General features: G+C 38.6%; 2 protein-coding genes across 2 annotated transcripts in view; both read left to right on the forward strand.

Moving 5' to 3' along the window:
• WNT16 (Wnt family member 16) overlaps positions 1-26,337 on the forward strand; it is an 873,674-nt gene that overhangs the window by 325,243 nt on the left and 522,094 nt on the right. The window lies entirely within an intron of this gene.
• Positions 1-26,337, forward strand: part of PTPRZ1 (protein tyrosine phosphatase receptor type Z1) — a 143,451-nt gene that overhangs the window by 77,772 nt on the left and 39,342 nt on the right. Inside the window, exons 3-11 of the mRNA XM_050904294.1 lie at positions 671-850; positions 2,682-2,833; positions 4,310-4,405; positions 4,665-4,731; positions 8,396-8,553; positions 9,121-9,271; positions 17,304-17,488; positions 18,237-18,363; positions 25,165-25,208. Coding sequence (XP_050760251.1) covers positions 671-850; positions 2,682-2,833; positions 4,310-4,405; positions 4,665-4,731; positions 8,396-8,553; positions 9,121-9,271; positions 17,304-17,488; positions 18,237-18,363; positions 25,165-25,208 — 1,160 coding nt within the window. The remainder of the gene's footprint in view (positions 1-670; positions 851-2,681; positions 2,834-4,309; positions 4,406-4,664; positions 4,732-8,395; positions 8,554-9,120; positions 9,272-17,303; positions 17,489-18,236; positions 18,364-25,164; positions 25,209-26,337) is intronic.

Here is a 26,337-nt window from a genome sequence, read left to right on the forward strand (position 1 = left end):
CCCTGCTGCAGCGCGGGACCTCCTGGCCGCTCTCACCCGGCAGCTGCAAAGGGAGATGGCTGCAGCGTGCATGCATGGCCCTCCACGGGCAAAGCCAGGCCATACAGCTAGGCTCTCCAGCCAGAGCGTCACTAACCTTTTTCCTTTTTCAGGGTAGAATCACTTTACCTTTTTCCCTCTGTGTAAGGATTTTTTTAAAGATCTTACTGCTTTTCTTTATTTAAAAATCTTATTGGATGGCTGACTTCATTGGGCAGAAGGAATGTTAATGACATTCATATGCTTAAAAGAGTTATTTGGAAAGGAGGGTTTTGCAGTAATTCGCAAGTTTTTTTGAATGCCAATTTCTTTCACCTGAAAGCTTTTTTTCCCCCGTTGTTTTATTGATTATTTCTGTATATTGTGTGTGAGGGTTTTTTTGTTGTTTTCTGCTTTCCTAGAGATTCGTAAGCATGTATGTGTGATGTCTAAAATGGTCAAAAAGTGACTTAACAGTCAAAGGTAGGACGCAATGGTAGGTGTGCTAAGTATTGCTACAGATGAGGCATAAAAGAAGGGCAGGTACTCTAGTCACAGATTTCAAACTGTGTTTTAACCTTCCCACATTAAAAAAACCATGGATACCAGTTTAGCTTTTAAATGTATTTACCCCAAATGTTTTGATGTCTAGGAACTTTGAACCAAAAGAACTGGGGAAAGAAATATTCAGCCTGCAATGGTGCCAAACAATCTCCTATTAATATAGATGAAGATCTTACCCAGGTAAATGTGAATCTGAAGAAACTTAAATTCCATGGATGGGAAAAGGAAACTTTGGAAGATACTTTCATTCGCAACACTGGCAAAACAGGTAAAAAGTCAGATTTCATGTTTAGAATTAAATGAGGTCAGAAAAGTGATGTAGGACGGACAATCAACCAAGGACTTTTAATGAAACATTTTCATTTCACTTTTCCCTAGCTTGTGCATTCTGAATTTATCTGTTAAATAAAAAAACCCAGGTGATGACAGTAGCCAAGCATAATAGAGAAATCACTAAAACACAAATGAAAAATATGTGCACAGACAGATAAAGTCAAAGCAATCACATCATTACTGTCATCCCATCATGAGCACTTCATTGAAGCTAAACAGTAATTTGGCATCTGCTATGAAACAATAATTATTACTACATATCTAGAATCTATAACAAGTATACAAAAATGATTTTTTAAAAGTATGAATACATTACCTACTCATCTGGAAGCACTTCATGGATGAGTTGTGGCTTCAAAAAACTCAGGATGGGATTCACATCACCTACACATAGACGCCTATAATGTAGACACTTGCGTCTGAATTACCCACTTAGACTTCTTCTTGCAAAGAAGAGGAATAGGTGCTTTTATGGTCCGATTTGTCTTACCTATGTTAGAAGTGTTTTTCAGAAAGAAGTGATTTACGCCTACAAGTGCCTATTTCTCCCAGCTATAAAATAAGCTTATGGTGGCATTTACATTGTCAGACAAATCTTTTTGCAAGATCCTGTATAAATCCAGGATAGCAGTAACTGAAAGCTGCTTGTTGGAAGTACTGTCTCTTGTTTCAGGCATAGGTATGGAGGAAGGAATCTCTTAACAACTGTCTTTGACCTTCTACCAGTTCCAGTGAGACCCCTAGACCAGCCATTTTATTTTATTTTATTTTATTTTGTTTTGTTTTATTTTATTTGTCATTGTTCCTAACTTCTGTTCTTGGTCCAATCATGTACTTCCTACATACTACTCCACAAATGACTTACTTCCCTCTTGCCCTACTAGATAAGATAAATAGTGCATTGGTCTTTTCAAGAGATCCCTGAGAAAACATTCTTTAAAGTCCATAAAAGTGAACTGAGCTCTTCCTCATCTACAGCAATTCAGATATTATAAAAGGAACTGCTAAGCTCTTCAGTTAAAATTGTCTTCAAAGTCTTGAGGAAAAGAATGTGATGAAACTGAACTCCATTAGTGCTGTTTTAGCAAAAGGTCAAACAATCACTGGAGGTGGGAAAGCCAAATGTGGGGCTTCGGTCTATTCCACCCTACTCATTCCCCCAGAAGACAAATGCTCATCTACAGTTTGTGTACAGTTATGTCCAGCTGAAGACCTGTCATCACCTTGTCCCATGGGAGATTGCTCCACAGCTAAGGGGTCTCACAGACAGGACAGTCCTCCTAGGAACTGGCTAAGATTTTCCTTTCATGTGTTGCCTTATGATTTGTATCTAGAATTATGATAATAAGGGGGGAGGGGGGGGTGTCCTTTTTGTTAAAAACACAGGTGCTTTGAGGAAGCTATGTATTTCAGGAATTTCTTTTCTGAGATGATCAGATTGGTGGCTAAACTAGTTTTCTGAGCTTTTTAGCATAGTTCTATGGCTAGTTTCAGACAAGAGGAGATCAATATAATAGTGCACTTCACTAGATGACTATTTTATGAATTGCAGCATGAAATGAAACATATTTCTCCATGCTAATAGTGAATTACCACACTTCTTACTTTGTTTAAATAATCGATTTCCTGTCAAATTGTTTATGAAATACAGGGAAAAAGGTGTATCATATTTACCTTTTAGCACCTAATACTGAAATATGAGTCATAGATGCCTTTGGCTTTTATATTGACACTCCTTTTTCCGCCCCCCCTCTCTCTTTGTTCAGTGGAAATTAACCTGACAAATGATTATTATGTAAGTGGAGGTGGCTTAGACACCATATTCAAAGCAAGCAAGATCGCTTTTCACTGGGGAAAATGCAACGTGTCATCAGATGGATCAGAACACAGTTTAGAAGGACAAAAATTTCCTCTTGAGGTAAAGTACAGAATAGATTTTGACGATTTGTCATTCTGCAAAAAGTAATGTTTACTAAATACTTTTGTTTATCACTTTATTAAAGTCTATTTGCAAATATAATCATTCACTTAAATCCAAATTAATAATGTTTAAATGATGCATTTGCGAAGGGCAACATAAGGCATTATTCTGTGGCATGTTGAGGATGTCTAAACTGTGCATTTTCACACATGTCTTCTAAGATGACATTAGGAGTCGGTCCTGCTAATCTGACAAAGTTCAAGCTCCCACTAACATTTAAGCTCCTACGAGTTTGGCCCATCATATTCCAGCAGCAGTCAGTTGTTTAAAGTGTAAATGGGCCTTTCAGAGCTGGGGCTTTGCTGAGAGCCCGTGGGAGCTGCTGGGCCTTACCAAGACAAAGCGTGGCCCATGTCGTTGGGCTGGAAAGAGAGCTGGCAGCGGCGTGCCAGGAGCCACCATGTGAGAGCAGGTCCTGGGTGCAGCCGCATTCACGGGCAGCTGGGCCAGTGCACCCCGGCTGGTTTGGCAGAATAGCTTGCAGCAGCATGGGGATGGGGTGGAGGAGAGGAGCAGCTCTCACTGAGATTCATGAGGGCACCCTGCAGACCAAACTTTCAACCCTCCACATGGCGTCATGATCATTTTCCAGCTAAAAAGAAGTAGTTGTGGCAGGCAACCATGCTGCTCCTGACTGAGCACTTTGGACTTCTATGTCAGAGCAAAGCAGTAGAGCCAAGGTTGTCCTGCACTCCGTCGAGAGCTGTGACCCAGGAGCTTTCCCTGGGCAATGTCATTTCCTTTACCTCACTAGCCATTTAAAAATTCCCACTCACACTCCACCTGTCCTGCCAAGGCATTGAAGGGAATATTGTCCTCTGTCATCATCACTTGAAAAGCTAGTAGGAGCAGGACACTCCCCCATTCCTGTTGGTGACCTGGCGCTGGAGGAGATTTCCCAGCTGCATCCGGCTAAAGAGAGGAGGGGGTGCAGCAAACCCAATGCCCATGACGGCAGTCAAATGTGGGCACAAAATACCTGGTAATTTTTTATGACCAATGCTTCTCTATACTTACTGCAAGGCAGATGCCGTAGGGACATCCTGCCTTATTATTCATGTTTTTCTACTGATTTCAAGATTCGTCTCACCCGAGTACTCTAGGTTAGATGTCCAGTATCAGCAAGTTACCTCAGCTTACTGTATTATCCATGGAGAGTGTTGTGCTCCTTGAAACGATAACTCCTGCATACTTAGTGGTTTTCCAGGAGAGGTTGTTTTTAGATAGCTAACAGCTGATGAATTCCATTCTATATCTTCAGATAATGCATGTGACATAGATAAAAAATCCATATATTTGTAATTAAATTTATTGCTTAGACATTTTTTCTCAAAATGGGAATATAAATAACTGCATTGATTAATTTTTTTAATTTTTGCTATATATAACATTTGAATATATTTTTATTTGCAGATGCAAATCTACTGCTATGATGCAGATCAGTTTACAAATTTCGAGGAGGCAGTTAAAGGAAATGGAAAGTTAAGAGCTTTATCAATTTTGTTTGAGGTAAATGAAATGTATCTTTGTGTCATTAAACAAGCTTTGAAACACGGCAGATGTTCAAACTGAATTTAACTGGTTCCAATGTGTGATCACTGAGTTAAAAATTTGCATATATCTTTCTAATTTATTCTTACAGAAAAGCAAATGGGCAAAATACATTTGCTCTGCTTTAAGTCATCTATAATTTTGGTGGTAAACTGCAACTTTCAATTTTTTTTCATGAAGCCTGTACTGTTAAAAAAATGCAATTTCTTTTTAACAGATTGGACTAGAAGATAATCCGGATTATAATCCAATCATTAATGGAGTAGATAGTGTTAGTCGTTTCGGTAAGTCTGCCTCCATGTTTTACTGATTACTGATTAGACTAAATTCCATTTCAGTGTAATTATGAAACCTTAAGGACATTGGGGAGCACGGTTCTCTAGAGCTCAGCCATGTCTACTTTGTTAGAAACAACAAAAGTCATCTGGATAGACCAGAGAGCTGGGCAATCACCAACTGTATGAAATTTAACAAGAGCAAGTGCAGGATTCTGCACGTGGGACAGGGTAATCCTGGTTATACGTGCAAATTGGGGGACAAGAGGCTGGGGAGCAGCCCTGCAGAAAGAGATCTGGGGGTTTGGGTTGATGGCAAGTTGAATATGTGTCAACAGCGTGCCCTGGCAGCAAAAAGAGCCCGCTGTGTCCTGGGGTGCATCAAGCACAGCATAGCTAGCCGGCCGAGGGAGCTGATTGTCCCACTCTACACTGCACTGGTGCGGCCCCACCTCGAGTACTGTGCGCAGTTTTGGGCACATCAATGTAAGAAGGACATCAGACTATTAGAGTGTGTCCAGACGAGGGCAACCAAGATGGTGAAAGGTCTCGAGGACGAGACTTACGAGGAGCGGCTGAGGTCACTTGGTTTGTTCACCCTGGAGAAGAGAAGGCTGAGGGGTGACCTCATTGCAGTCTACAGCTTTCTCAAGGGGGGCAGCAGAGGTGGAGGTGCTGATCTCTTCCCTCTGGTGACCAGAGACAGGGCATGAGGAAATGGAATGAAGCTGCGTCAGGGGAAGTTCAGATTGGACATTAGGAAAAGGTTCTTCACTGAGAAGGTGGTCAGTCACTGGAACAAGCTCCTCAGGGAAGGAGCATCTGGAGCACAGCACCAAGCCTGTCAGAGTTCAAGGAGCGTCTGGACAACGCTTTTAGTCATACGGTTTAGTCTTAGGTAGTCCTGCAAGGAGCAAGGATTTGGACTTGGTGATCCTTATGGGTCCCTTCCAACTTGAGATATTCTATGATTCTATGATTTATTTACCCCAAGACTGAATATTTGTAACAACAGCAGTAAGTGTGAATGAATAAATATAGCCTTCATGAGGAATTTGCAACTCTTTAAATGCTAAATCAAGAGAAATGCCTGATTTATTCTGTGAGTTTTCCTAGTCATACATTTCTGGATTTTTATATGTGCTTGGAAGCCAAATAACCCTGTTGCAGCCATCCAAGATGTGTCTTACAAGTGTGAGACCGTGTGAATATCAGTATTCAGTAGACTCAGTGGAGATGAATTCTTTTTTCAATAGCTCCTGTGTAAATCTGAAATAATCCAATTATATTATATTTGTTCTAGCATTATTCAAACCAAATGTTGACACTTTGATGTTTTAGAATTCCTCTTGGGTTTATGTCAGAGCACATGGACTTCACAGTGGTGCATGAGGAGATCTGGGCTCTGTTTCTAACTCAGTTTCACGATGGCTTCGCAGAAGAATGAACATGAATGAGCACTGTCTTGAACAGGGATATTTTCTTACATCATGGCCATGACCTTAAGTAAATGGCTAACTTTGTCTCAGTTTTCCTATATGTAATGATAAGTGAGCTTTGTAAAGCCCTTTAAAATCAATAGGATGAAAGTGTAAAAAGCTATTAATCCACTATTTTAAAAGCTTTCAGAAGTATGACACTAAAATCAAGATTGTTTTTCTCAAGAAAACAAACACCATTCAACAAATATAAAAGGGAGCAACTTTAATAAATTACAAAGGCAGAGGAGGGGGAAATACAAAGCAGTTAAGATTCATTATCTTTGTGTGCCATCTTCTATAAAACACAAAGGAGAACAAGGAATACATCAAGGCAGATGCTGTCCTACAGGCTTGGAAGGAGCTGTAAAACTATCAGCAGCAAGATTCAAGATACAGCCACTACATGGCACTTCAACAATGAGCAGCATATCATTTTCTTGAATAAAATGCAAATGAGCTCTGAGAATTCAGGTCATGACTAAATCAAGTTGTTCCTCCTGAAGAAAAGTGAACAGCATACGATCTGTCCTTGTCTGCAGTGTACATGATCTGTCCTTGTCAGTCATATCTGTATTGTGCTTATTTGAATCCCAGTTGCTGAGTTCTCAAGCTCTGCAGAGGAGCAGTACTGTTCCTTGTCCTTCTGGACAAACTCTCTGTTTCTCATCGTTCTTTGTAGGTGTTTGATTTTAGAATCTAGGCTGTCCATTACATTAAAGGGCATTTTAAAATCCAAAGTTGCAAAACGTATAGCAAGATTCTTACTGTAAATGAGAAGTTTCATGTCCCCAGCCATCTGTATAAAATGGACTGGCCATGTATTCTTACTGCAGGAAGAATGCATTAACTAGACACGTACCAGATACCAATGATAGCTTATGTCTGAAGGTTGATTAACATGTTGACAGGAGAAATAGAAGGATGGGCTTTGCTTGACACTGCTAAATGTTCCCCTTTCATGACACATGGATAAGAGAGAGGGGAGGAGCCAGCTCTTAAACCTTAACTCAATGGAACAGTCACTGTACAGAAGAAAAGCATCGATGATTTGTATTAAACTGTTAATGTAATTTGCTGCTCTCACCAAATTTGTAAGGGATTATGAAGACAAAGACAGGTCAGAAATCCGTACAGGGCTTAAGAGGTAACATATCTGTAAAACCACAAGTTAATGCACAGTCTGAAAATTCATTAGCTATTCATAAGTGAATACTTATCAAATAGGGAGAAATTTAAAATCAGTAACTTTAGATTGAAATAAGGTATATAAGGATCTACATTATTCCAAGGTGTAAAAAACAAATATTATTTTGGATGCACCAGACAACAAGGCAGATGATTCTCACAAGATTGATAATTGTCACAGACTGAAAAAGTCTGCCTTGAGGAAGTTGCTACCATTTCTGCCGATTTTTGTTGCTGGACCCTACTGCCATACCAGCAGGAACTTGGCTTTTTGTGGATGGACTCCCAGCAATTCCTCATGAATGCTCCCAGCTGACAAGGTACCAGGTAAACTGCTGACCTGAAAGACATGATAGTGTTTTCACAGGACAATAAACAGAATGGTCATACTCTCCTGGAGGAGGTCTTTGCCTCCTTCTCTGCTTTGTGTAAAGCTGTTACACTTTTTCACTGTATTATCACCATTTTAAAAATCCCTGTTCCACAGAAATTCTGCTTCTGCCATCATGACTAATATAACTCTCAGGTCTAACATGGTGACAATTCCCCAGGCAGTGATTTTCTGGAGAGGTTAAGATCCTGGGAGAAACTCAACAACTTGACCAAATTCAGGGAGACACTGAAGCCATGTCATGAGACCAAGAACAGAGATTTAACATATTATCTTTGAAGTTCATGGGTGATTTGGCATCTTAGACATTTACGAGTAAACTTACAGGTGAACAAATTCTTGTGAACCAATGTACCGATTACTTACTTTATTACTGGAGTAACTCATTACACCTTCCCGAGTAAACAAAGTTGTTATTGAACAATACTTATTCAAACTAAATAGAAAAGGCTCAGCAATTTATTTGTATGCTAGTCTCTCTGGAGGTCAAATTTTGAATAGCCTCAAAATTAGCATGTTCCTATAATGGTAACTCTTTTGGAGAATGTGATTTCTATTTATTCATTGCTTCTGCACTATTTTAACTATCTGACTCTAATTTTTTTTTTTTCCCCAGGGAAACAGGCTGCCTTAGAACCATTTATTTTGCTGAACCTTTTGCCGAATGCAACAGATAAATATTACACTTATAATGGGTCTTTATCAACTCCTCCCTGCTCTGAAACAGTTGAATGGATTGTGTTTAAAGATACCATTAGTATTTCTGAAGACCAGGTAATTCATTTAATGTATTAAAACCAAACATTTGTACATAATACCAAAGAAAAGCAATTGCCATGTATATGTTAAAAGCTCATGGCATTCATTGCCAGCCCAACAACCTGGCTTTTCTTTTAGCTAGCTTTAAATTTTTCATGCAGCCATTAAATTAGAAAGCATATATATTACTTGAGTGTGTTATCTTTTCCCTTTTTTACTACAGGACTAGATTCTGAGTAATTTCTTGCCTTAGAAGGGAGTAAGAACACACTTCCTAACTCTGCAGGCTGTCTGGACTTCTAGCCCAGATAAAGAGGAGTTCAAAACACTCTTTCCATATTCCCCCCACTAAATGATGGTGACTGGGCAGAGCATAGATCCAACAGCAGAGTGGCTGAGAAATACAGGTGGAATAAACCATTAGATATACTGCTGGTACAGAGGAACAAAAGTTCAGTTCCACCTGGGAGAGCTCAACTGGGAGACTTTACCCAACATCTTTACCCCAGGGTTTTTGCCTGTTAGCAGAATCTGGTTAATTTGTTATGACTTCTGAATTCTTTTTTTTCTCGCCTCTTCTAGTTAGCTGTATTCTGTGAAGTCCTTACGATGCAGCAGTCTGGCTATGTTATGCTGATGGACTACCTGCAAAACAACTTTCGAGAGCAGCAATATAAGTTCTTTGGGCAAGTGTTTTCCTCTTACACTGGACAAGAAGAAATTCATGAAGCAGGTATTTACTGAATAGTCATTCCTCTCTTCACAGGTGGAAAGACAATTTTCAGTGAAAGATTCATCCTAGTATGAAGATACTCAAATTGTGTAGAAAGTAGCATGCTGTGTTATTACTCATAAATCTATCACTTCAGAGAAAAAAACTAGCAATCATAAAACATGTCAGATTAAATGGAGTGGAAAATTAAATGCTTGTCTTGACCAAATGTTCAGTGAAGATCATGTCAGTTCAACCTTTCTTGCATTGCCCTTTTAATATGTTTCAGACTTAAACAAAGCTGCGTTTTCAGGGGCTGCAAGAGGGTTTTGTTTTACAAACCCATTTGGTTCTCTGTTGTGCAATATGGATGCTTTTCCAACAGAGGCTGAAGTGAGGTCACCAAATTCATTTCACATAATCTACTGAGAAAGTGATAGATGGAGAGAATCTCAGAAGCCAGACTCTGTTCTCTGTTTTACCTAAAACCTCAGGGAAGTTTGTGAAGGTTATACGACCAAAACAGTACGTTATGTAATGGGAAACAAGATCTAGCACTAAATATGGAAGTCAATGATTTCTATACTCACAAGCACAGAAGAATAAATAGTAAACATCTAATTTTGGGGCATTATGTTGCTACTTGGGTGGGGATACCTGTAGATTCTTAAACTCAGTTGCACTGAACTGTGCTTCATTAGACATAGACAGATGACTGAAGCATGTGGTGTAGGTGTTCTCCAGATTACAAAGAAGTGTGGTTTCATTTTAATTCGCCTTGGTTGGGTGGATAGTTTTGTTTCCTACTGGAAGGATCCTGTGTATGAAACTTGCATACAAGCTAGGGGATCTTCATCATTCAGAAATGCCGGAGGGCTGGGTTCCCTGCACAAGTACATCACACTGTATCACCACAGTGCTGCACAGGATAGCTTTACTGGTTCATTTCTATAACTAGTCAGTGACACTTCTGTTTTGACCTCAGCTTGTCATGAAGTCCTTAGATGTGTGCCCAGGATATGAAATCTTTTGCATTGGTCTAAGTCAAGAAATATCTGTGCTGGCAGGATTTTTTTGTTTAGGTACTTGAAATTTTGAAGCTTGGAGAAGGACTGTGGAATTGAGCTGCAGCAATCAAGCAAATTATCACAATTAAATAAATTTCGGTTTCCAAATAGACTTACAATGGACATTGTTGATTTGGTCTAATTTAAAGAAAGATCAGCCTTCCCCAGATCCCTCTGTTTAATGAAGGTCTCTGGGAGATAGGTCACTGTAATACAGACCACCTTTTCTTATGTTCATGTTGTCAGAAGGAAATTAGTCTTCTCAGTCCTTTATAAATAGGCGTCAATCTACAGTGAAGAAATGTCATAGGCAAAGGACCTTTGAAGACAGAGGCCGGGAAGTCTTCTGCCACCTGCAATCCACTTGCCTCCCAGGTGGCTGCACTACAGCCATGACCTTGGCCTTAACCCTTTAGCTCAGTCACTGCAATAGAAGGAAGCTACTTTCAGCTGTGCCATCTTAATCTAGATTTCCATGGAGACTGACAAGAAGAAAAGCTGGATAATACTGTTTAAGACAGACCGCTGCTTCCTTCTGTCCACTCCATGTGCTAACACCTGAAGGAGCTTTCCATGTGCTGTCCCAAAGCAGCGTGTGCATTAAAACTGCATAGGATGTTGCTTTCTACCAGTCCCATTTCTGCACTATATCAAAGAGAGATTCTGTGAATTTTCTTTTATCTGTGGGTTTGGTATCCATGCAGATAAGGAAAGAGTGTCCAGCCTAAAGATATTAGGATCCTTTTCAGCATTGAGTTATACCATTTAAAATTAGAAGGCCCTTCTGCTTTATGTAATGATAAAATATATTGTACAGAGCATCCAAAATTTCTGTGTGTGTATTAGACTTGTATTACAGTGAACAAATGGGTTTCAATCTACCAAGTTTAAAACAAAAGTGTCCTGCACTCACATTACTGTGGCAGCGAACACATGTAGTATTTATTCCAAACTAGGTACTTAAAGTAACAAATTGTAGGTTAAAAATTCTGGCTTGGCCATAAACAAGGAGGGACAGAAAGGGATCACTAAAATTTCAAGTCTTCCTGTATATATATTTCACATTTCTGTTAATATTTATGTGCACTATGTAAGTGCAACAACATCACTTACACATACATATACATATTTATGTACACACACGTATATATATGCACACAAATGCAATTATAGGATTTGTTTAATGTAGAACATTAGAGGAGCATTTGTATTTTCACCTCCATTTTAAGAGAAGGTCAATAAAGAGCCCTAGGAATCATTAAACTTAAATGTTGAGATGTAAAAACTGTAACATGAATGCTTGAGTCCCCAAGAGTAAATAGACTTATGTATTTCATGTTTAATATTGCAAAGTTCTTGTAGTCAACAGAGAAAAAATAGTCTTTGATTATTAGATGCAAAAGAAATTACAAGAGTGGGTCTTACTCAAGTAGATAACTGAAAAACTATTTTGTGTTGTGAAACCTAGAATCCCAATTTTCTCCTGTTGGATTCAGCGTAGACTTTCATTAGGCAGTAGGATTAAGTGCTTGATTTATTGCTGTTATTAATACATGGCATTTCTTAAGTAGAACTAAGTTTCCTTAGAAGGGCTAAAAGAATCTTCCTATTCAATTATAAACTCATTTCAGCAATATGTTGTCAGAAATTTTCACACAGTGACAACCTCAACATTCTTGGTGTACAAGCACTGCCCTCTGAGGACATGGGAGATACTTCATTCCCAAAGCCTGCCTAGTGGTACATGTAATCTTCCTATGTGATATGTATGTATGCATATATGTACGTGTATATTTAAGAAGAAGATTAAAATAGCTAATCCTTACAGCCATACTTGAGGATTCAACTCAAAAAGCTTTTTGAAATTTTAATGCTTTATCTCCACCAACCTCAGCTGGCATGAAAATCCATTTATAATAGAAATCATTGTTTATTCCTATAAACCTGAGAACCATCGCGGTAGCTGCTGGGCCCGTTACATAACTTCCCATCCGCTCCACTCTTCTAGTAATGCCCTGTGATAAGTGCAGAAACATGATTCTTGCTAATCTTCCTGGATTTAGGAAAGATATAGAAAACAATGGGTTCTTAAAATTCAAGACTGACAATATCTGTTGGTAAAAAATATTTGTCAACCTGTTTTCCCATGAAAAATACAACTGTGTAAAGTTCAGCAGTTATTTTAGTTAAATTCTCTTGCAAGAGCAGGGGTAAGGACTCATGCCATTACCATTTGACGTACCAGATGATGTAAATTAGCTATAACCATTCTCAGATTCTCTCAAGACATTTCCTCTTGTGTAGGATACGTTATACTGACATAATGCGCTCAGTGCAGGTGCCCAGGCACTGGCAGCGGTGGGACTACAGGGGCGGCCTCTGTGAGGAGAGGCCAGGGCTGCCCCGTGCCAGACACAGCCGGTTCCAGCCGGCTCCAGCCGACCCACCGCAGGGCACAGCTGAGCCCTTTGGCCAAGATGGTGGCGCCTCTGGGAAAATGAAGTTAAGAAAGGGTAAAACGCTGCATGGCAATGAGGAATGAGGAAAAAAGTGTGAGAAACAGCCCTGCAGACACCAAGGTCAGAGAAGAAGGAGAGGGAGGAGGTGCTGCAGGTGCTGGAGCAGAGATTCCCCTGCAGCCCGTGGAGAAGACCATGGTGAAGCAGGTTGTCCTGCTGCAGCCCGTGGAGAGCCCACGCAGGAGCAGGCTCCTGGCACGAGCTATGGCCTGTGGAGGGGAGCCCATGCAGGAGCAGGTTTTCTGGCAGGATCTGTGACCCCATGGGGGACCCACACTGTAGCAGTATTTTCCTGAAGGACTGTACCCCATGGAAAGGACCCACGCTGGGGAAATTCATGAAGGAATATATCCCATGGGTGGGACCCCGCGCTGGTGCAGGAGAACAGCATGAGGAGGAAGGAGCGGCAGAGACAAAGTGTTATGAACTGACCACAACCCCCATTCTCTGTCCCCCTGTGCCACTTGCAGTGGGGAGGTGGAAGAGTCAGGAGTGAAGCTGAGCCTGGGAAGAAGGGAAGAGGGGGGAGAAGGTGTTTGTAGTTTTGGTTTTGTTTCTCACTATCCTACTCTATTTTAATTGGTGATAAACTAAATTAATTTCCCCAAGTCCAGTCTGTTTTGCCCATGATGGTGATTGGTGAGCGATCTCCCTGTCTTTATCTTGAACCATGAGCTTTTACATCTTATTTTCTTCCCCTGTCCTGCTGAGGAGGGGGAGTGAGAGAGTGGCTGGGTGGGCATCTGGGGGCCAGCCAAGTTGTGCTGCTCCACCTCCATCATAGAGGTAGAGTAGACTGGGAATATTGAAGAACTCTTTTTGCTACACACTGTGACAGGGAGCTGAAAAGCCCTTGAATGTCTTAATCTAAATGAAGTGATTTCACAGCTTCCACAACTGAAAATGTGGATTGAAAAGATAAAAATCTCAAACCCAGATTCAGCTAAAAGTGGAAGAAAGCAACGAATGTGGAAAAAATCCACTGAGTTATCCCATGCTGCCTCAGAACTACACCTAGTTTTATTCCAACTGTGTCAAGCTCAGAGATGCTTAAATCCAGGCATAAATTTTTTATATATATATCTCTATCTCTGAATAAGCTGAATTTGGGCAGCTTATAAAGGTCTTTTTGTCAAAAACACAGCCCAAGTAGTTTCTGACAATGATTTGACTAATGTACCTTGGTGCGCCCCAATGATGCAATTCAGTTCAGATTAAAAACTTCTAAGTTATATGGGTAGCATTTTATTCCACAGAAGAATAAGCAAAGATAGGTGCATTATCATGATCTGATATGCAAAACCAGCATCTGAATACTCGCCTGGGGAAAGCCGAGACCTGAATTCAAGCCCAGCATGGGCTTTAATAGGTCTCTTAACTCCCTGCGAATAGTATTTTGCTGCTTGAGACTTGTAATCCAGTTGAATATCTGTGACTTCAGACTAGTAACAGACTCAAGAACTTCCTTTCTTGAAGTCTCTTTGCCCAGATTTTCATATCAGAGTCCATATCAGAGCAGAAGTCTAGAATTAGGTAAGTTGATATGGGATCTCCTCACTTTTCCGAGTCTCTGGAGAGGGAAAATGGTAAAAGGCAGAGCAAAGTACCTCTGTGTCAGTAAGACTGGCAGGAAAGGAAAGGAAACAGCCCAGGCAGGATGACTGATGAAGAGGCATCAGAAGAAGGGCGAGAGACAACAGCTTGGGAAGGAATCGAGGTGAAATAATATGCAGATGACTGTTATGTAAGAATATTGTTGGTCACTGCTGAGATGAACCGGACCAAGCATCAAAAGGCAGAGAACAAAAGGGAAGATAACTTTTTTCTTGGAAAAAAAATAGTTGGAAGAACCATCTGGAAAAGAAAACAGAGTGAAACTGAAAGAAATAATATTGGAGACACCAGTCTTGTACCTTTAAAAGTTTTATAGTACTGCTCAGCCTGAATATAGTCAGAGATTTCATGAAAAAGAGGAAGGGAGGAAAAAGGACAGTAGAGAGGAGTTTGGAACAGGGAGAAGCTTGGTACTTATACTATGAAAAACGGTTTGGAGAGTTATTTTAAACACCTTCGAAAAGAAATAGCTGAAGAGTGTTTTGATTCATTAAAAAAAAATTAAATCAGAGTTTAAGTCATCTGCCTTAATGCTCAGAGTTGAGAAGGGAATCTTCTTTGCTGGTCTAATGATTTCCTTCTGCCATCTGGTGGAAAGGGGGGGAATGACAAGTTTTAGTAATGGAATGGAATGTACACAACTTGAGATTCTTATTTTTTTTTTAATTTGCTTTTCCTTTACACCAATTAAAATACTTCAGCGTAATGAATAAAATGGCCTATCAGATAAATACCAAGGTAGATTCAAAGCCTGGCAAGCTACAGAATTCAACTAAATTACACAGACTAATACTGCCTCTACCATTAGCTTACACGCACACAAAAAAAAAAAAAAGAAAAAAAAATCGCTGCTTATTTTCCATTGACTAGCTCAGACCAGCGCTGCTCAAAACTGCCCACATGCGTACAGAACGGAAGAAATTGTTTTTCAAAATATTTTTTTGAGGGGTTTGAGTGCCCTCCTGTGTTCAAGTGGCAAATTGCAAAGTTAATGGAAAGAATTTTTTTCCTTTCTTTCAAAATGCAGTATTGTCTGCCAAAAGCGTTGTAGTATCATGGTGTTTGCTTCCTTTAAGAGAACTCCAAAGAATCTACACTTGTTTTCTTAATTAGCTAGATAGTTTGTTTTGCTTGCTTTTGCTAGATACTCTGTTTTAAACAGATTCTGAGATTTGAAAAATATATTTCCTCATTTATTCCAAATAGGGAATGATTATGTAATTACTTGTGCAAAAGTCAAGCTAAAAGTTTTGTAATAAAAATATATCCATCTAATCATTTTAATATGTAAGATTTAAGTAAATTGTTGAAAGATTCGAAGTAAACTTTGAATCGTGTACTCTGATCAGTGATTTTGACAAGTCTAATAGATTAAATAAAGCAGTAGAAATGAGGTAATAAATGAAGCAATAGACAGAATAATATGCCTTTTCAGTACGTATGAAAGCGCATGTGAAAGGAAATTCAGTACATGAGAAAGGAACTTCCCAAAATCCCCTTCCCCCCTAGGGCAGGGGCAGATAGCCACTCTGAGCATTTCAGCCAAAGTTCAAAAACCATGCAGTTTCAAAGAGATAAGAAGAGGGATTTATAACAGGAAATGTCGGGGACCCCTGGCCCTCGTTCTGAGACTTCAGAACAAATCTACTTTCTGTGCTCTCAAGTTGGGAACCAAAAGTTAATGAACACTTTTGACAGTCATCTCCATTCTTCAATCTCCATTCTTCAGTGCCGTGTCTGAAGACACAGTTCCCTCACCAGCAGAGGGGATGATGAGAGCAAGGAAGGAGAATGGGGTCTCAGCCCAAACCCAAACCAGCCATAAATGATGCAGCTGTGTATGATGTTGTTTTATATTTTCGTGTATCACAACTTACTGGTCATTTTTCAGTGAGCTTCAGCTAAATAATTTACATTTTCTGCTAATGTGATTTTTTCATAAAGGTTAATCTACCTTTGACCTTGTATATTATTTTTAAGCCACACACAGGTACTTGGGCAATTTAAAAACCAAATGTCAGAGCCTCAGTAAATTTTAGCACACTCATAATCAGTACATCTGTATGTCTAGAAAAGTATCAAAACGTTCAGCTTACTTGAATAAGATGAAAAGAGTATTGGAGGGGAAGGGCTGGAAGACACGCAAGAGTAGCTGCCTGACCAGGCATCTTCTGGAGTGCAGGTTCCAGGCTCAGAAAGAAGGTGTGCATGAGCCAGGCCCAGGACTGCAACAGTCTGATTAGACTTCTTCAGCAGATGTCTAGATGGTGCCTTAAAATATAATAACATGAAATGACTACCTGCTAACCTAATCATTTCTTAGCCTCTCCCTATTTGCCTTTTGTCTCTTCTTTAGGTGCTATAAAAAGATTCAAACATCCTTGAGAGGAAATTCAAATGTGATAGGTTTACCTTTAACCTTTAAAAACAATCTACTATAGATTACAGTCTATTATAGCTGGTGAGAGAGTGTGCAGCGCTTCTAATGCTACTCTGATAGACCCATAAAGACAGTACTAGAGATTTTTCATCCCCAGGACATATATATGAATCTTTATGTTTTGTGTTTTATGTTTTATTTCTTGGGAACTGGATATTAGTATTTCACAAAATATGGTATAAGAAAGGGAGGAAAGGGGGCTCAGTCCTCAAATTAACCTGCTTTTGAAAATCTAGTGTAAAAATACTGGTTCTGTTTGTAGGGCATGGCATCTCAGATATTTTAGTGGAAAGCTAAAAATGAGGCATATGAAAGAATTGCATTAATTTTCTCAGGAGGTAGCTCAAGATCTTAGTAGAGTCATCTGTACCGTTTAATAAATATCATATTCTTTTCTCTTTTCTTTCCTCCAGTTTGCAGCTCAGAACCTGAAAATGTTCAATCTGATCCAAAGAATTATACTAGTCTTCTCGTTACATGGGAAAGACCTCGGGTTGTATACGACACCACAATTGAGAGATTTGCTGTCTTTTATCAACAGTTGGATGGAGAAGACCAGACTAAGCATGAGTTTCAGACAGATGGGTATCAGGACTTGGTAACTGTAAACTCTTCAAGTTTCATACAAAGGGGTGATGGCAAAACACTCACTGTTAATTGTCTTAAGGGATTAAACAGTAGCTGGGAGCTGATTCAATAAAAAATTACTTCTTTGGCTGCAGCTCGCAGAAGCTGTATTTCATTTTTTGGCTGTGAAGCCCCAAAGACAATTAAAAAAAAATAAAAAGCCTCTCTTGCCCAGAAGAGAGAAAGCTTTCGCAGATTGCTGTTCTGATTTGCCTATACTATCCCCAAAAGTTTATGACCATGTCAATCTCAGAGGTCCTTAGCCATAAAACTCTTAGCCAATTAATAGTGATTTGTACTTCATTGCTCACTGGTGTACAAAGAATGACCTACACAAGCAACTAATAAGATTCAGTACAATCATACTGCTATAAATATTAAGTTACAGATTACAGATTCATGGTATTTTACTAATGATGTGATCTGTTTCTCTAACCATCTTTAAAGACTCATAACTTACCAGAGATAATGTTACCTAAACTAGTGTTCAGCATTAAATAATTATATAGTTTGGTATCCTCCATGTAAAAATTCACAAGATTTTTTTTTAAAGATGACTGAAAAACATTTGTGACAATAAAACATAAGAAGCATACATTAGAGTCCTAGAAGAAAGGAGCTTTATGGTTCATATGAAAAATGTGTTATGAAAAAATTATCATTTCCAAATATTTGATACTTATTTGCAAGTAAATGATTAAACATGGTTTTTCTTTTAGGGGGCTATTCTAAATAATCTGCTGCCCAATACAAGTTATGTTCTTCAGATAGTTGCTGTTTGCTCTAATGGTCTATATGGAAAATACAGTGACCAAGTCATTGTTGATATGCCTTTAGAAGACCCAGGTAAGTGGTCTTTTGAGCTTAGTGATCACTTTTAGCTGAAAATCTGTATTTGAAGTAGTAGTTTGTTTGCAAACCAGTTAAAATGCACGACTATCGAAATATGCTAAAATGAAATTTCAAAATCGCTGCAGTTAACCTTCAGCATGTTCTTTGCTACTGATATTTTACGTGATGTAATTCTCCATTCCTTGTAAACATTACCTATGAAAGACTGCATGTTAATTTTTTTTAACTCTAAGAATATTCTGAAAAACACCTACCTGATTTCAAATCTCACAAGTGTATCTTTTAGCAATATAATGTAGGGAAATAAAACCATGTTTGGTATTATTTCTCTATGGTTCAAGCATCCTCCCAAAATTCATCCACACAGCCAAAGTATTAAGGAAACAAGTAATACAAACCCAATATATTACTTATAAGTCTGTATCAATTGATTTTGAAATTTGATTTCTTATGATTACTTGGAGTTTGATTTCAAAGGACTTGTGGTGATGGAATTCCCTTGCTTCTTAATGCTGCCTCGCAAAAAATCAAAAGGCCTAACAAACAAATCTTACTGATTTCACAGCCAGATTTACTTCTTCCGCCTGCTGGTAAATATGAAATAATTTGAAACTATAGCATGAAGCTTGATCTTGTCTTTAATAATTCCTTAAATTCTGTGGAAGTTTTAGCATCAGACCCAGTTCTTATCAAAGTGAGTGAGAGCTGTGTTTTTAATTAAGAACGCTGTAATTAATCATAGGAAAAAATCAAAGACTTTCTGATCATGCAAGAAACCATTTTTTATGTAAGGGCCTGGATTCTTGTTGTTTATTTATGGATTCTGTAAGTTCAGTTTTACACTTCATTAAGTCTGTTTAGCTACAGCAATGTCCTTAGCAATGTTGTGATGTACGTGGGAAAACAGGTCAGTTTTTCATTTCAAGGGAACCACATTCCTTTACAGCGAGAAAGAATATGATTCTTGACAATCTCTACCGCATGAATTATGAACTAATAATGGTAACAGGCTTATAATAGTGCATTTTTGTCTGAAGGAGGGGGACTCAGGTTCAGGTATAGTATATATAAATTTTCAATAAACATTTAACTTGTCTTTCAAACACAATGTATTAAGAAGAATGCATTTTTGGAGTCTTATGCTAATATCTACCAGAATTTTTCTATTTCTCTTCAGTTTTCTAAGAAGTCCACAACAAGTTTCTGACATTCTGCCTGACATTTCACTTTTCTGTTTATCTACCTATTAGATACTATATTCCTCCACTTTCTTTCCAGATTTTGCTGGTTTTGTGTTTGAAAAATTTTCTCAGATGAGAGTTCATCTGCATACCCCCACATCCATTTCTACATGGAATGACAAATAAGCAGCGTAGTGTTGGCATTATTAAACAGTAGTTCAACAAATCAAGTCAGTGCAGTGCTGCCATCACAGCTTTAAAACCTCTGAAAATAGACATTGCAAACCGAAATCCAATGTTGGTAATATCCGTAGGATAAACCACCCTACTACTACTGTTGTATCCCTGCTGTAAGGATGAGTTGCATACCACCCCGCTGCATGCCATGACTCCCTTTGGAAGGAAAGGTGGATGCAGAGGCAGGGAGGGAGACAGGAGCTCTGGGACTGGGTAACCACGGAGCCAGCACTGCAGGCAGCACCGCACAGTGTACCTGTGGTGCGAGCAAATACTGCTGGGGAGCAAACTCAGCAAGAGGGCGATGGGGCGTTTGGCAGTCTGCAGCTGGCCAGCAGTGTAGGTACAGCCGCCGATCATGGCATCCCTGTTGTATTTCTGCTGAAGTCATGCAAAGCAGTGGCTTTGCATTCATTTCAGTAGAAGGAAGAGTGGGAGCCTTGCTTCGGAAATACATACCAGAAGACTCATTTCACCTTCCAGTATATCAGCAGAAATTTCTCTGAGATTTGTATTCTCAGACAAGAGAATTTGGTGCAATAAATGTTATATTTAGAAGTTCTGAGTGAAGGTCTGATATTCTCATGCCTTTTTGCATGGACACACCACTGATTTCTTTTTGTTAAAGAAATGAGAAAATACAATGCAAGGATACCTAGGAGGCATAACAATGTAAAGATGTATCTATATAAAATATGAACAGGTTAGCGTAACTATGAAAACGGTATTTTTGGGTTTTCTGTCATCTGAACATTTAGGTTTGTCTCCTTAATGTTGCATTAAAGCAAATTAATGTATATATGTATATTCTTATCCTCAGTTTTCTTGTTTTTAAATAAAGTATTGTAAAGAGGAGAGTTAAATAATCTGCATATCAGAACTGTATAAAACCCTGGGTTTTTTTCAAATTTCAGGCAGTTCTGAAGATTTGTAATAGCTTCAGGTCTACCTAAGGTTTTTCCTTTAGTTTTCCAAAAGCTTCAGAATTGAGGAAGATTATTTCATGTCAAATGAAGTGTTTCCAGGATATTTTAAATAGATTAAAAAAAAAAAAAAATTAAAAAGTCAGAGAAGTTTATTAATACAAATGAATTACCAAAATAAATATTTTGCGTGTTTCAGAAAAACTGTTTCTTTGGGATGCTTCCTGTCTGAAATGGACACAAAGTTATTAAATGGACTTTCTGTTCTTTTATTTTGACAATTCCACAGCGGTACATCTGAAAGCATTGGATGAGGAAAATTCAGGGAAAAATTCCTCCCATGTAATTAGTATGATTCCTATGGGTGTACACTGCTCTATAAATAAGTTTTATAGATGCTGTATCAACCCTGGATATAATTTTAAAACATGAAAAAAACTTCCATTCATTTCTAATATTAATGTTTATTTGCATACTTACTTTTACTAATTATTTACATCTGAATTAACTGTTGCAAATATTGCAAATATTTTCATATTTAATGTTTTAATATTGCAAATATTAAACAACAGAGATATAAGAATGTAGATATCTAATGAGAAAGATTTGTTCAGAGCAACTTGCTGGTTACCACTATAACATCAAATTGGTTTTGTGATCTGCTTTATAGATCTTGAGGCAAAAGGGGATTTCTTGGAGCTCCTGCTTGTGAATTTATGAAAGAAAAGTTATCTTCACCATGAAGACATGAAATAAAATTGACTCACATAAAGCATAAGCTAAAACTTTCATTTTCAAGAATTACTCTGAGTAAGCCAGTTTAATTAAGATGAAATTCACTGCAGTCACCTCCAGATCAATTAATCTTCATGTTAAGAGCTAAAGTGAGGCATGAGTCATGCGGAAGCATTACATGGGCCCTTTTCTGGGAAGAATTCTGCCCTTGGAGGGGCCACTTTTAATGAGGGAAGTTTCAGTACACTGTGCAACACAAATCTGGTGTTCAAAAAACTTGCGACCATTGTTTTAGCCTTTTCCTTTTGAGATGCTTGCAAGAGAGAGCGTTTCTCATGCCTTCTCCCCACCCTGTCTGGGTGCCTCCCGTATGTGGTTAGTGAGGGCTCTGCAGGCTCCGGGTGATCCACAGACCAGGTTTAAACCCTCTTATTCTCGGCAGTGCTTCGTAAGAGGAAGGACCTCTTTTGGGCCATGCTCTCTGCCTCAGTTTGTGGAAGCCTCAAGAGCTCTGATATGACATTGGGCAAATGATCATAGTTGACACCTCTGCTCTTTGGGTTTTTCCTAAACTGTTCAGAGTGGCAGCCTTTCATCTTGTGATATAGTGTGTGTGCACATTAAAATTGTTTCCAGTTAGTTTCCATTTAGTAAAAGTCAATGGATGCCCTATGTGATGTAGACAACCTCCACTGAAAATGAAGGGAATCATGTACATAGTGTTTTAGTCAGCTTTGATAGAAGTCCAACCGTTATTTACCGATTTTTCATTTGCTATTAGAATTGGGTTTTGAATAACTATCTAAATGTGTGGTTTGACTCTCTAGATAACATCTGTATAGCTCTGAAAGTTCTGCAGTAGTTTGTTGTGTAGTTAATACTGGTGTTACTTACATGCTTTTGCTGACACAGGAAATGAAAAATAAGAATATATCTCTCCTCTCATCTTCCTTTGTGTAGACTTCGGTTGGTGTTTATCAAAAAACCCATGCTGGGAGATGGCTCTCAAATGCTGTCTCCTGAGTGGCAGCTCATGCTGTCAGCAATGCTTTGTGAGGGTCTAACTATGCAATTTCTTTGTAACTTGTCTTCGTGTTTTTTGTCCTAAAAAACACTAAGCATATCTTAAATGTTTCATTTAGGGGATGCTTTTTTCTAATTTTGTACTGATAAATGTAGAAAACTGAAAACTGATTTAATCAGAAGAAACAGGCTTTACTTTTGTTCTTGCCGTGCCGTTTATTACATAAGACGGTACAGAAATGAAAACAGTTTATGTTGTGCACATTATACTACAATTACAAATCAGATTGTTTTAAGAGATTTTTTTAAAGATTTGCATTGAACATAAATATAGGGAAATAGTTACCTTTTTTGTCTTTGTTCTATCGTTTCTTCATCTGTCATTAAAATGGACTATGAAAAGACCTCTACAAAAATTTCTAACTAATGATTTAATTATTTTATTTTAAAATGTAAGCTATAGAATAATCAATATGTGGTTCCAGAAAAAATAAACAAGCTTGTTCATCAACCTACATCAATGGGTTGTTTTTTGGAGGGTGCGGTTCTTCTCCTTGGTTGGGGGATGTTAGCAGATTTCTATAATCTCCCGTCAAATCAAAAACTCAGCAACAGGATTAACAGAACTTTTATAAGTGTGTGTCTCTAATGCTTTTGACAAGTACATTTTCTGTGACCAATTAAATTTAAATAGGCTTTGTAACATGCCTGAAGATTTAGTGTTGTTATATATATTTTATATATATATATAAAAGTATGTTAATGCCTCTCCATGGAGACAACAGCAAGAAACTGTAGTTTTCTGCTGGTGGAATTTGAGAGCACATACCCTACTGTATACTCTAGCACAATTGGCACACTTTATTTTTCTGACTGAGTCTGATTAAAGTTCAACTCAAGAATAGTGACCACAGAAAGAATGGATAGAATTTCTCTGTAGAAAAAAACATTTTTCAGAGAAGTCTATTGAGTACATAATACATGGTATGGGTCTGCTGTGGGAACACTTTCAAACTAATGTCTACAATATTTGATTTATATCATTGAGAAGCCAGGGAATATCATTATCTCCTCCACCCCTTCCTCCCCTCCACTCCCCTCCCCACCCTGCCCCGGAGCCTCCTAGGCTTCCAGGAGTCAGAGGTAAGATAATTTTTCTCTATCTTGTTAATGAAAGGTTAATTCAGTACTTGGTAATTTATAAACGTTTGTTACAAAAGAACAATTTATGAAGATTTTGAGCAGCATTGTTTAGTCAAAATTTGTTTGCATGCTATAATCTACAAATAAAACTGTATGAGTTTGTTAATTTGATAAACTTTACCTAGTGTATGTTGCATATAATACATGTCTCAATTTGTTTTGAAAGGTAGATACGGACAGACCAAAGAGAATCCAAATTAAGTCATAGATCCCCATCTGACTTTGCAGAGATAAGAAGTATAAAGGTGACATCTTTATACTAGTGTATTGAGGAAACTTTGTTTGGGAATTGTGGAGGAAATGCAGACATGGAGCTCTGTGTGATGCTATTGTTAGAATCGCTCCCCAGGCTAAGAGACTGGCATTTTCGCTTAGTGCAAATCAGCCCTCAGAATACGTGCTTAGCACTGGTGTACAGACAGAGTGCTAGAACATTGCTTAGGAGAAAGCCTGAGAAAGATTCAGAAAGGGAATGGACCTTTCTGTGGACCAAAGGAGCAGTAAGATGAGTTAATGCTGTGGAAGGTGTATTAGATTTCATCACTGGAGACCTATGCCAGTTCCTAACAGAGATTTGTAGGTTTCTTGCAACCTGCTTTGAAGCCTCTCTAGCTGACCACCATCGGAAGTGCAATATTGGATTTGGCCAAAAAGAGAGAAAGAACGTGAGAGACTACCTATAAACAGAGAGAAGGATTTTCACCTGGGCTGCAGGAGATTCATTTCTTGATCCTGCTTGAACTGCTATTTATTTATGAAAAGTGGGGAGGCCTCAAAAACCTTTAGAGTAGTTCTTCGCAGAGCACCCAGTACCTGTTTATTAGGGACTTCTTGTGGGTTGTGATACAACTGGGTTCATGTCCTTACATTAAATCAAGTGGAGTGGGAGTTTGAAAAAGGCCCTGAGCACTAGACTCTAGGAAGGGTGGGTCTCTTTGGTCTGCCCTGACGGAGGCATGCAGCCTACTGCATGCTGAATATGATGGCATGGCTGTTGCGTTAGTACCTATCTCCAAGCCTGGGTGCACAAATGAGGAATTTGCTGTATGAAAATAATAGAACAGATTATTTTACAATAATATCTTCAGAGCTTTCAGATTAAATGTAGAGAAATAGTTGATTCCCAGACTTACCTCTTTTCTCTCTTCTGTATTTCTGCATTAAACTGTACTTTCTCATAGAAAACGTTCTCGTAAACTTAGTTCTCCCTGGCCAGGATGTGGTTCCTCAGTGCAGATCCAACATGTGCTGCAGTATCAAATTAGAGCCAGGCAGATCTCTTGTGGCTGAACATGTCCTGTCTAGATGAGCATTGCTACCCTCAGAGCTAGTCCTCAACCCAGGTGGTTGGCCACTTCTCCAAACACAATCCTATAAAACATCTTAGACCGGGTCTCAATAAATGTATTAACTAATCAGTTGAGTCCTTGCAGAATTAATAATTCTGTGAATTTAAAATGTTGGATGATATGGTGTATATTTTTGTTTTATAGAGGCTGACCTCATTGCTGAACTGAATGAAACTGAAGAATATGAGGTATAGCATTCATTTATTTTTAAGAGAGTATTTCGAATACATACATTTCAACTAAATTGAATTGATATTCTGTGAAAATTTGCAAAACTATGTCACCAACTGAATGTGTTATCTGCATTTATATATACATACATATATATGCATATACAGCCTTCTCTTTCAGCTATATTTCTCCCTAGGTAACTCTAGAGACACCTTACTATTTAGTTCTCTGGGGCTGGAGATACATGGAGAAGTAAGGGATATCACAGGATATGCCTAAATATTTTTGAAAATGGGGCATCAAGTTACTGTCATCTCTGAGTGAAATCTGACAAAATTGTTCATTTAGCAGAATCAAAGCTGTCACCCAGTGTTAGGCTTTTTAGTTTGTTTAAAGAGAAATCTGACTTGGGCTTGCTTGTGATGGTCTTAGCATGTAGTAAACTGAAGTAAGGGAGGAAGGCAGTTGTGCTGAAGAGTGAGATTCAGGTGTCTGCTATCACTGTGCTATCAGTTGAATTTAACAGTTACTCCAAAATTCTTGGAGGGTCATTTACTTCTTGAATTCAAGTTAGACTTTACAGTATAACTCTATTTTACACCATTTTGGATGTTTTTATGATAACCTCTGTGGACTTCATATTTGGTAACCAGGTTTTTGGTGTCCCAGCAAGGAGAGCACTGAAAATATCACAGTGAAGTTTTTAACGGTCTCTAATACCAATTTTACAACATGGACAGTTCCTTCAGTAAGACCTACATTTGTATCAAGTAATCCCTCAGAATTTTTATTTTACAATTTCAGTCTGTGACCACAATGTTCTCACTGAGAGGCAAGTCCTTGTTAGTTAAATAGACAGCCTGTGCTTACCTGTCTATTTACCCTCCCTTGTATGTGTGGATGCTGAGTAACCAATAATACAGTTATTTCTCTGTTGATGTAAGCTACGTATCTAGATTATTATATTGCATCTGTCAGGACAGTAACTGAGTGCCAGTGAATGTAAATTGATTTTTACTTGAACCAAGAAAGTTTAAAAGTGCAGGCATTGCCCTACAGAAAGTAGATTTGCAGAAACAAAGGCCTGTCCAGTCCAGCCCAGGTTTGAGGACACACAGTCTAAGTAAGTGCTGCTGTCCCTACATT

This window comes from Gymnogyps californianus, chromosome 1, assembly GCF_018139145.2.
Source record: "Gymnogyps californianus isolate 813 chromosome 1, ASM1813914v2, whole genome shotgun sequence".
Classification (NCBI taxonomy): Eukaryota; Metazoa; Chordata; class Aves; order Accipitriformes; family Cathartidae; genus Gymnogyps; species Gymnogyps californianus.